Genomic DNA, 12,608 nt, shown 5'->3' on the forward strand with positions numbered 1-12,608 from the left:
AACCACAATTTACTTTAAAAATCCACACAAGATTTATACTAGTTATTCATTCTTCTAGGTGCAAGAAGGATCTGATGAAAGTATGACGGGTGATACTGTAATGGAGGACACAGAAGACACTGCATTAAAAGTTGACTGTGGCACCCCAAAAAAAGTTCACAAATTATGTGAGCCTGTTGTAGTTCCTGGAGGGTCTTCATTTGGTGGCAATTATGATACTGTGCCAAGAACACAAACATCAAGAATGCCATGTAAATGTTTTATGAGGCCTCGCAACAAAATTACTTCTGTATCTAATCCTTTAAAACTGACGGGACAAGGGACTGTAAACAAGAATACCAAAGAAAAATATACTCATGGGAACTGCCCATGTCAGAAAGTAATGTTCTGGGCTGGTAACTTCATGACATTACCATACTGCCGACGTGGAAATGGAATGGAAGACACTTCCCGATGTGCTGGCCTGGATTTGCATGAAATGATGACAATTGGTGATACTTCAAACACCACAGCTTTATATGCCACAGTAGACAAATCGAAGAAAAGGAACAGAGAGATTGCTCTGCATCAGAGATGCTACTGCAGTGGTTCTCCTTGTGTCTGTCAGAAAGCAGTTACAGAAACAACTTATGGTGGAAACTTATCAGCAACTAGTACCACTGAAACAGGAATCACCAACCTGGAAACTGAACAATCAGATGGTGTCTGTGAAGCTCCAAATGCCCCTGCAAGTGAAGACAGATATTATGAAAACATGGGATTTGCTGATTCCTTAGAATATTATGAAAATGTAAAAGATGTACTTAAGAAAGCAGGAATAGAACAAGATAAAGTATGTACCCCTGACACAAATATGCAGGCCAACAAAGAACAAGACAATAAATATATTATTTCATGCACTGATCCTAGTGTAGTGAGAATATGTGAAAAATGCGGACATCATTACCAGGCAGAAAATTTTAACGCTGACAGCCCAGATAAGGCAGAAAAAGTTGAAAATCTAATGTCTTCTAAACAGAAGAAAAGTGTATCAGATGATTACTTAATGATGCTTCCTGGTAAAGACTTATTGCTCCATCCAGGAGATAATTCTCCACCAAGTTCACCAACAGAATACCTGCACACTAGTTCAGGTCCAAGAGATATAGATTCAGTTCAAAATATCCCGAAAACTTCAGCTCATGATGATGCATGTAGCAACAGTGCTGATGCCAGTCGAGGAAAACATTACCACACACCATGCAAAATACCCACTGTATATTTCAACCAAGCTCAGGAACCAGACATAACAGTGTGTGATACACCATTAACCTCTCCATGCAGACATGGAATAAATAATGCAGAAACTTCTCTGTCAGATAGTACAGAACTTAAAACACAAGAAAATTTGAAAAAGTGTAAAGAGCAGTTTGCATGTGATTGTGGAAGAGTTACTTATTTAAAACAAATCTGTACACATCCAAATTCTGATGAATCTCTAGATTTGCATTTGTGGAATACGTTCCCTCAAAGAAAGCAACAGTCTCTTGCCAGGCAATCTGACTGTACTGGTAGTCTACCAAAATGCATGAACAATCATTTTTCTCACAGAGACAGTCTTAAGGAGAAACTTGTGGAAAATGAAAGGCATCTGTCAGACAGCCTTCTGCTGCCTGTCCACATACGTCGCTCCTCCAGTGTCCCTTGTAAGCCAGTGAACAACAGAGATTCTTCCAGTTCTAATGACTCAGGGGTTGCAGTGGATTTAATCTTACTCAAGGCAAGAAACTTGTCACAGACTGAAAATCTATCTGCACTTATTAATCATTCTGGCTATGATACAAAGTGTCTACATTACTCTCTACCAAGAAGATCAAAATCTGTTGATCCTGTAAAAAACAGTCCGCTGTGTTTCCAGAAGTCTGTTGCAACTGCAAAGTGTTCACCAGTTGAAGTAACAGGGCCTACATACCAAAAGGTTTCAGGTTAGTGCAGCAGCTCAGCTTGGAACTTCCAAAATTCTTATAAGTTCTTTGTGAACTTACTCAAGGGTCCATGAATATTTTGCCTACAACCTATCTTAATTAAAACTTAAATTTCAAGCTTATAGTATTGATTACTTGATTTTTCAAACATACATTTATAAAATTTTATGAGAATGTAATTACTATAGTTGATTTTGTTTTTCAGTTTCTGGTAGTCCTGAAGGAGAAAATTCTGTTGCAATTCCATATATTGATTCACAGAGTGTGAGCAGTGGCACCTCAAATATTTCTGATTACATGGACACCTTATCTTTATGTTCACACAGTTCATCGGATGTGCAGGACGGACGAAGGTAATGATATTCTATCTATTTCTTTAATGATTTCCACGCAGTTAACTTTCTGTGATCTTCACATTGACCCATTCCTTATTTCACAGGTTAGGGAGACAGGCCGCTACAACCCTCCGACCTAGATCTGGCAAGGAATATCAGCTCATTGACCGCTATGTTCTTGAAGGCGATATTCAGGTACACACTTTCTAACAACCATCACATAAATGTATGATAATGGCATATATCAAAGACCAATGAATGCCAAATCTGTTAATTCTGTTAAAATTTCCCTTATATTTCATATACTGATATATCATTGAAAGTCCCTGAGAGATTAAAACTGGATACCAGACCGGGACTTGACCTGGGATCTTTTCCATAGGCTGTGGGTAAGCCACATCTCCTCAACAGCCTTTCTTCCTTGAGTACTAGTCCTGTAAGGTATGCAGGAGATGCTTGTGGAGTTTGGAAGGTAGGAGAAGTAATACTGGTGGAAGTAAAGCTGTGAGTCATGACTTGTGCTTGGATAGCTCAGTTGGTAGACTACTTGCCCATGAAAGGCAAAGATCCAGGTTTGAGTCCCAGACTAGAAGACAGTTTTAATCTGGAAAGTGGTTTCAAATCAGCACATCCTCTACTGCAAAGTGGATATTCATACAGATACATAATTATTTCTATAATTTTCTGTTGTCTTGAGGCACTGATATGGTTCTGCTGTTTTCTCTGTTTTTCATTGACAATCAGTGACACACACACACACACACACACACACACACACACACACACAAAATATATTATGACCTATAATTATTAAGTACATCTAGCTGCTACACATAAGTTCAGTAGATGTGATCTGGTAACCCCATGTACTTGCCCCCACAATGAGAGAGCTAAACAAGACATAGATTGAATAAGTAAACAAAATTAGCAAGATATAGGCCCTCTCATGGCTGAAACAGGAAGTAGTTCTGAGTAGGTTTTATGTTCTCATGACTAATTTTCTTATGCTGATAAGTTTAATGTAGAGCTTGCACAAGTAAACTTAACAGTCATGCCATTTCACTTTACTTTGCAAGATTGGCATATAACACTCTTTTGAAACTTACACTACTGCATGTGTGCACTTGTGCCGTTATTTTTTCACATTCTTGGCAGACATGCTAGAAGCATCTTTTTGTAGTGGAAGGCCTTTTTTCTACAGAAGTACATTCACACTAACACTCAACTATGCTTGACATAAATTCATCACATTGAAATTACACTCCTGGAAATGGAAAAAAAAAACACATTGACACCGGTGTGTCAGACCCACCATACTTGCTCCGGACACTGCGAGAGGGCTGTACAAGCAATGATCACACGCACGGCACAGCGGACACACCAGGAACCGCGGTGTTGGCCGTCGAATGGCGCTAGCTGCGCAGCATTTGTGCACCGCCGCCGTCAGTGTCAGCCAGTTTGCCATGGCATACGGAGCTCCATCGCAGTCTTTAACATTGGTAGCATGCCGCGACAGCGTGGACGTAACCGTATGTGCAGTTGACGGACTTTGAGCGAGGGCGTATAGTGGGCATGCGGGAGGCCGGGTGGACGTACCGCCGAATTGCTCAAAACGTGGGGCGTGAGGTCTCCACAGTACATCGATGTTGTCGCCAGTGGTCGGCGGAAGGTGCACATGCCCGTCGACCTGGGACCGGACCGCAGCGACGCACGGATGCACGCCAAGACCGTAGGATCCTGCGCAGTGCCGTAGGGGACCGCACCACCACTTCCCAGCAAATTAGGGACACTGTTGCTCCTGGGGTATCGGCGAGGACCATTCGCAACCGTCTCCATGAAGCTGGGCTACGGTCCCGCACACCGTTAGGCCGTCTTCCGCTCACGCCCCAACATCGTGCAGCCCGCCTCCAGTGGTGTCGCGACAGGCGTGAATGGAGGGACGAATGGAGACGTGTCGTCTTCAGCGATGAGAGTCGCTTCTGCCTTGGTGCCAATGCTGGTCGTATGCGTGTTTGGCGCCATGCAGGTGAGCGCCACAATCAGGACTGCATACGACCGAGGCACACAGGGCCAACACCCGGCATCATGGTGTGGGGAGCGATCTCCTACACTGGCCGTACACCACTGGTGATCGTCGAGGGGACACTGAATAGTGCACGGTACATCCAAACCGTCATCGAACCCATCGTTCTACCATTCCTAGACCGGCAAGGGAACTTGCTGTTCCAACAGGACAATGCACGTCCGCATGTATCCTGTGCCACCCAACGTTCTCTAGAAGGTGTAAGTCAACTACCCTGGCCAGCAAGATCTCCGGATCTGTCCCCCATTGAGCATGTTTGGGACTGGATGAAGCGTCGTCTCACACGGTCTGCACGTCCAGCACGAACGCTGGTCCAACTGAGGCGCCAGGTGGAAATGGCATGGCAAGCCGTTCCACAGGACTACATCCAGCATCTCTACGATCGTCTCCATGGGAGAATAGCAGCCTGCATTGCTGCGAAAGGTGGATATACACTGTACTAGTGCCGACATTGTGCATGCTCTGTTGCCTGTGTCTATGTGCCTGTGGTTCTGTCAGTGTGATCATGTGATGTATCTGACCCCAGGAATGTGTCAATAAAGTTTCCCCTTCCTGGGACAATGAATTCACGGTGTTCTTATTTCAATTTCCAGGAGTGTATTACAAAACGATGTGTAAGACATAAGACATTTTTTATTGGAGAGCCTATGATAGTGGCAGCTTGAAATTATGGTCCAGTTATATATTGTATGTGCTTTTATGTAACCATTATTTTACAAAGAGTAAATATGCAAAGGCTTGGAAGTGAAGCAAATACGAGTAAGAACTAGGGTGGCACAATGATTGTGCTGAACGTCATGAAACAAAACTCATCTGCATGAAGAACAAAGTTCTGTTCAAATATATTGGTGGATGAACCATTGACAGGTTCAACTCTGGTTGTAAAACCAATGCCCATATGCTTGCACTTACCATAGTGGTGCTAAACGCAGATATGGAATGAGATTTATAAAAGATGCCTCTTAACAAATCTTTCAACCAAAACACCTTTCTCATTCCTTTATATGTGAAGAGTTTTTTATCAATCACTTCCACCAGTTTCATTTGTTTCAGTGAAGCGCATCTGCACCAGTTCCTATCAGTTGTGAAAAATATAATCTGTCTTTGCTGTTCATTTTGAACCTCGTTTTTTTTACACTGAATTGTATTTTCAGACTAATTCCTGGGGCACTGTACAGTAAATAAATGATTTCTGAATGCCTAATTCATTGTATAATGTTCAGCAGATATTAAATGTCTATGTCGAACAGCTATCTCAGTGTAAGGATAGTGCAACCATTTTTTATTTCTTGAAGAATATTTATTGATATTTGTAATGAAAAGTAAAGTAGTGGTTGTTTAAATAGCATAATGGATAATTCTGGTGTAATGTAAATAATTTAGAAGTAAAGGTAACAACTCACTAACTAGTAGAGGTGTTGATTTGCTGAAACAGAAGAAAAGATGGGGAATGGAAGGAAGGGTTGGGGCCCGCATCTCGTGGTCGTGCGGTAGCGTTCTCGCTTCCCACGCCCGGGTTCCCGGGTTCGATTCCCAGCGGGGTCAGGGATTTTCTCTGCCTCGTGATGGCTGGGTGTTGTGTGCTGTCCTTAGGTTAGTTAGGTTTAAGTAGTTCTAAGTTCTAGGGGACTTATGACCACAGCAGTTGAGTCCCATAGTGCTCAGAGCCATTTTTTGAAGGGTTGGGGAATGTGGGCTGATGGCTGAGATAGAGAGGCAGCAGGTGGTGCAATGATGCTTCTGAAGTGCTTAGACAGCAGCTATCCTTGTAACCATTCCTTTGAGCTTGTAATCCTCCTGGCCTCAATCTTTGCTAGCCCCCTACCTCACACCCGCCCCATTGCCCTAACTTCACTGATCCTGTACTCACAGTCTCTCCTTCCACTGTTTTGCCTCCCCTCCAAATCATTGTCATTATGCACTGCAGTGGCTCACCAGCTACAGTCCCTATGTCAAGTTCGTATCTCACGCATCTGCTGCTACTGCCTTCTAGCCATCAACTATCCTTCTTCAACCCTTCCAACCACTTCCTGCCTCCTCTTGCCTGTCATCCACTCCACTGAACATAACACCTCAACCCAGCTGAACAACATAATTGCAGTTCTGGCACAGTGTATTGAGCTAACACATTGTAGCCATACAACTGAGCATATACATGTGTGTGCATGCATATACTAGCCAAAAAAGGATATTTCTGAAAGCCAGTAAAGTTTTCCATCTTGTTTACCATATTAACCATAATCTAAGCCACACTTTCTTCAGGATTCAAAAAACCACCTGCGGCTTAGAATTGAGTGCAAAGCAAATGAAAGTTCTGAAAAATGGTGCTAGGAGCCACTATAACTAACTTTTGCCTTCGAATATTTGCAGAACTACACAGACATGCTTTGCTGGCAGAGGGATAAACACTGGCACAAAAACTTCAGCAGATGGGTCTACTTTTCTTCAAATTTCAACCATTGAATTAATACATCATCTAATGAAGGAAATAGAATTTCAGTATTGCTCATCTTTGAAAGTGGCAGCCTTTCAAATATTCGTAGCAACAATAATAACATTCTTTACACAAATACCACAATGCATAATGCTTTAAGATTCTTCCAAGAGTTGGTACACTGTGGCTTGTTATGATTTAATATACTGTTTCATCGAATTTTGTGAAGTGCTTGTGTTAGTGATCAATAATGAAGAGCTTTCAATATAGTGCCAAATTCAAGAAGACGGTTATTTCTTTTGTAAAAAAATGTTCTAATCGTGCTGCAGATCTGTGACATGCGATTGAAGAGAGAAATGTCAGATGATGGTGACTGTAAAAAGATGTGGGAAATGGGGTACTGGTGGTGAGATAACAGAGTAGTGACACAGCATAGATACACTATTTGTTAGTAAGTACATATTCATACCACGTGTAAACGTTACTAGTGTACAAAGCCTACTAACTCTCACTGTCTTGTGGGGCGGCAATACTTATTTACAGAATCAGAGATGTTATGCCATCACAAAGACAAATTATTTGAATATTCCAGTAGTAGGCTAGCCTTTAGTGGACCACAGTGTGGCCGATATCATGCTTATGAAGTAATTTTAGGCAAGTGTGTTGAGGAACAGCATCAGAAATGCCTGCCTGTGAATGCTGAAATTTTAAAAATTGAGGCACATGAAGTTGCTTGAGTGGAAAATATTGAAGATTTTAAGGTAGCTGCAACTGGATTGGTCTTTTTATGAAGTGCTGGGGTTTTTTACTCCAGAGGTGAACTTCAATTGCACAGAGGCTGCCGAAAAATTATGACAAAAATCTTGTGGAATTTCTGTGCATCATAATCAGGTGGTGCACTGAAAACCAGTGCCTTCTTGGCCAGTCTGGAAACACTGACCAAACTCCCATATATGTTGACATGCTGTCAAATTACACAGTTTACGCCAGAGGAAATAAATATACAAGTATCTTTACATCAAGAGTGAAAAATGGCAGATGTCTGTCATTCTTTCACAGTAGATGGTCATAAATTATCCCCATCCACAGTTGTCAAGTGAAAGACCAGTGACGACAGCAGAGATCATGCGTTCAGCAGCCTGACCAGCTGATTAACAAGTTATGTCAAAGAACAAACTGTTTGATTGTAGAAGGCAAGAAAGGCAGTTGGCTGGTTGTGGAAGGCAGAGGTGAAACTGTGGTACCTCAGATGCCATACCAGACACGTTCGGGCTGGCATGTCCATTTTCCATCAAGATTTCTCAAGGGCATCAGGACTGATGGAAGTACACAACAATCCCCTTCTCCATGGGGGGCTGATGTGGTGATGATGGAGATCGCGTGTTCCACAGCATGATCAGCTGATCACCAAGTTAAAGAAGTTCCTGCACTCACCACCTGGTGCATTGACGTGCACACTTATTCCATGCCTAAGAAGAGACACTACTGAACTATGTGGTTTTAGTTTTTAATATTATTATTCTATTGTTACCTGTCATAGTGACAAGGTTACTTATCCTTTTCGTTTCCAATAAATGTTCGAGTTCTCAATGTACACAACTTTCCTTTATGTAGTTGAGAGTAGGTAGTTTTTTAAGATGCAAGAAAGAATAATGCTCACATTTGCCGCTTTCTGTGTGCCCACATATCACATGCAATTTAATGGCTATCTTATAGTCATTTGTATGGAATCATTGTCCTGGTGCAATGGCTGGTTTACACAGTCAGCTGGTATTAGATGCATATGCAGGCCATACAACACCTGCAGTAAAATGAAAATTATTAGAAAGCAAAATAGACTTGGGAGTAATTCCAGGCGGGATGATGCCAGTTCTGCAATCACTTGATGTCTGTTTTAATAAACAATTTAAGGACAAGCTTAAACACATGTTCACTGACTGGCTTTCTAAAAATAACAGAGAACTGACATCAACAGGACATGTAAAATGTGGGAGTTTGTCGCAAGTGTGCCAATCGATTGATGATGCATGTAAGTGTGTTACAAATCAGGCTCTGCAACAGGCATTTAAAAAATGTTCAATATTGAATGCACTAGACAGTATGAAGGATGATTATCTAAATGAAGAACTGTACAACCAGAAATCGATTGACAGTGATTCAGAACTATCTAATTGATAATTTAAACATTTCATAAATTTGTACTATAAATCTAATGAAATTTTGTTTTATATGTCCACTTTCAATTTCTAAGTTATTTTCATTCTTATTTTGTAAGCATTCTTAGTGATACATTTGAAGTCTACTACAAAAAGCCAATTGAAAAGACTGTGTGTACATCAATATGGCCAATGCTACATCTTGAATGTTCTCATACCAGTGACAAGACATGGCTCCTATGAACACAGTACACTCATCATCATAAGAATAATATGAATGTAAACATCATGCCATGTATTCCTCCTTGTTAGTTGTTTCCCCATTTATATCCTGTCCATCTAACAATCTCCATTGAGATAATAGCAAACATAAAAGAATATACAAATCGTATTATGTTTACATTAATATTATTCTTATGCGGAATAGTGATACAGTCAGAAATGCAGCATGGCAACTGGCTTTGAGTATTGATTTTTAAATCTTTTACAACTACAAATACTTTGTAGACAAGTTATGAGGTTTTAAATGTTTGAAAGAGTAAATTAATCTACAAAATAACCTTGCTTAAGCAACGGATATGCTTACAACTCAAACCCAACTACTGCAGATGTATCTTTATCCATTCTATCTAATTTGTATCTTAGGTCAGAAAGAACCAACTTCATTTCAGTTTTGAAGTGTGGCCTATAATTTGTTTCCCCCTTGATTTTAGAGTACCATTTTTCGGGTGCAGCTTGGATTCGGATACCTTTTTTTCCTGAATTTTGAGTCTCATTTTTTGGATGCAGTTTACATTCAAGTGTGGCTTAGATTTGGATAAATGTGGTACATACCTTTTGATAAATCAATACTTCTACTATTCATTTACTTGTTACTTTTACAATGAAATTATTTGTAAACTAGGGGTTTAGTTGTTCAACTTTTTTCCTCATTCCCCATTAGTTGCTCTTCAGATTGATATTCCTAACTTTTAATTTCATGCTGAAAATGACTCGGTAGGAAGAAAAGACAAGGAAAGTTGGCAGTTAGTCCTATCAGTTATGAGATCATAAGAGAGAGAGCAAAATCTGAGACTCAATAAGGATAAGGAAGGGAACTGTAAATGCCCTTTTCCAAAGAACCATCTTGGCATTAATATTATGTGATGCAAGGAAACTAGTGAATACTCTGTTATGTGCTCTATCACCTGTTCTTTTTACCCAAAAGTATAAGATCACGCCATCTGCTTCAAAAGTGTACTATCTGATCAAATGCATCCAGACAACCTTCTATAATTCAGAACTGAGCTGGATGTCACAAGAGATACACCTGTCAGTTTGAAAGGTGGCAGGGAGTATTGTTCCAGCAGTAGAGATGCGGTAATAGTGGAATGGGTCAGACAGGTGAGCTCAGTGACATTGAATGTAGGATTTATCTTAGTAAATAATCCGCCAGGGACATTTCAACCCTTCTAAAGCTGCTCAAGTCAACTGTCAGTGATATGATTGTGAAGTGGACAGCCAGATAAAGATGAGGCAGACCTGATGTATTGAGAGACAAGGATCACCGAGCAATGTGGAAAGTGGACCTAAAAAATCACACAAAATCAGTGGAAGGAATCACTCATGAGTTCCATAGTGCTGCCAGCAATCCCGTTAGCTCTATGTCTGTGCATAGTGAATTAAAGGAATAGGTTACAATGGCTGAGCACTTTCTCACAAGTCAATGCCAAGACACACTTGAGGTGGTATAAAGAGCAATGCCACTGGACAGTGGATGGCTGGAAACAGATGATTTGAAGTGATTAATCACACTATACCCTATGGCAATTCGATGGAATGGTTTGGGTTTGGTGAATGATTGGAGAACATGTTACCTGCCACAACACCAACAATGAAATCGTAGGAGGTGGTGTTACAGTATGGAGGTGTTTTTCATGGTTTTTTAACTTTAAAATTACACTTAAGAAAATGGCAAGTGCTGAAGGATATGAAAACATTTTACAGCACTGTGTACCATAGAGGAACAGTTCAGAAGCTATGCTTGATTGTATCAGCATGACAATGTTCTCTGTCATGAGGCAGCATCTGTGAGGCCATGGTTTGTGGACAACAGTATCCCTGAAATGGATTGGTCTGCCCAGAGTTCTTCCTGAACCCAATGGCACACCTTTAAGGTGAGTTAGAATGTTGACTTCACTCCAGACCCCAGTGTCCAATATTGCTACCATCTCTGGTTATGGCTCTTAAGGAAGGCTCAGGCCTTCATAAAGGTAAAGGATGGACCATTCTCATATTAATGTCCATTAAAAAGGTGTCTGGATACTTTTGATCAGATAGTGTATAGTAAATTATAGCAAAATGAATATATATGTATATGTAGGGAGTGGGGGGGGGGGGAGGTGTTACATTCTACAGCTTACAGAAAGAAAGACCTCTCCTACATCAACAATCACTGGTGCATGACTTCACCTACTGTAACCCTGGCTATAATTCACATGAAGGAGCTCCTTATAATTGGCTATTTTCCTGAACATATACAAGTAGCAAGTTACATTTACATATTTGTTCCTAATTATGTAAACTATTTCAAATATTTTGTTTCCGTAGTTAACAGGATGAAAATCTACAACGAAAAGGAGGTGTGGGAAGAAGCAGCCACTTTGTTGTTGTTTGCAGAAAGTAAGTGAGATTTCTTACATTATCAAGTTTTCTTATGCATTTAATCATTAATCTGCATCTGTCTCTGCCACAAAACTCAGAATTTTCTATTCATAGATTCATAGCAGGAACTACATTATTTTAAATTAATTGTTCCCATATTGTATGAGCTGTGCCTGTGACCCTCTCATTGTATTTGTTAAAATCTGTGGTTTACAAATTATATTTTGATAGGTATGTCACATCAATACAAGAATGGCTTAAAAAAGTTCGTAAAAAAACAATTAGAAAATATCTTCATTATAACTTTTCTGTCCTGGAGCATTGTTATCAAAGCACCCACTAATTTAGTTAGAGGAGACACTAGATATCAGTTTGGTAAGCAATGAAATTGAATACTGGCTGTGTTATATAAAATCTGTTTGACAGTCTGGCATAATAAGAGAAGCAAAAGTACCACTTGGCACCTTTGGATTTGGCAGTTAAGGAATTAGTATATTTTCAAAGGTTCCATAAAGCTTTTTGTTATCCAGGTACCATTGTTAAAGACAATGGCTTTGTGCTAGTTTTCATTTGACACCATGACTTAAATATCATATTCTGGAGTCTTTACCATCAATCAACACAGATGTCAGAACATATTGAGCACATATTCTGTCAAGTACAATAGGAATGAAGATTTAGTCTCACTCTGCAAAATACTTAATTATGGAGATATTTACTTCATGTTTGATGAAAAGTTCTACTCTTCAAACAAATTTACAAGGTACAGAATGGGAAGAAATCAGTTAGTTTGCTAGTTAGTTTGTTAGTTACAGGTTCCATTGATCAGTTTCACGGTAATCATTATGATGTGGAATGTGTGAAGTGCATACGAAATGCACGCATGAATAAAGGTTCCTTTTTTTTAACTTTAAAATTTTTATTTCCTACCCTATTCCCTTCAATGGCACAAAATACATGAATTACACCTACAGATTTATTTATTCCTATTCA

At 40.1% G+C, this 12,608-nt stretch overlaps 1 protein-coding gene across 1 annotated transcript in view; it reads left to right on the forward strand.

Annotated features, from left to right (window-relative positions):
* LOC126234740 (uncharacterized) overlaps window positions 1-12,608 on the forward strand; it is a 342,861-nt gene that overhangs the window by 287,012 nt on the left and 43,241 nt on the right. Inside the window, exons 9-12 of the mRNA XM_049943486.1 lie at window positions 59-1,964; window positions 2,170-2,317; window positions 2,404-2,494; window positions 11,562-11,633. Coding sequence (XP_049799443.1) covers window positions 59-1,964; window positions 2,170-2,317; window positions 2,404-2,494; window positions 11,562-11,573 — 2,157 coding nt within the window. The 3' untranslated portion in view covers window positions 11,574-11,633. The remainder of the gene's footprint in view (window positions 1-58; window positions 1,965-2,169; window positions 2,318-2,403; window positions 2,495-11,561; window positions 11,634-12,608) is intronic.

This window comes from Schistocerca nitens, chromosome 2 (assembly GCF_023898315.1).
Source record: "Schistocerca nitens isolate TAMUIC-IGC-003100 chromosome 2, iqSchNite1.1, whole genome shotgun sequence".
Classification (NCBI taxonomy): Eukaryota; Metazoa; Arthropoda; class Insecta; order Orthoptera; family Acrididae; genus Schistocerca; species Schistocerca nitens.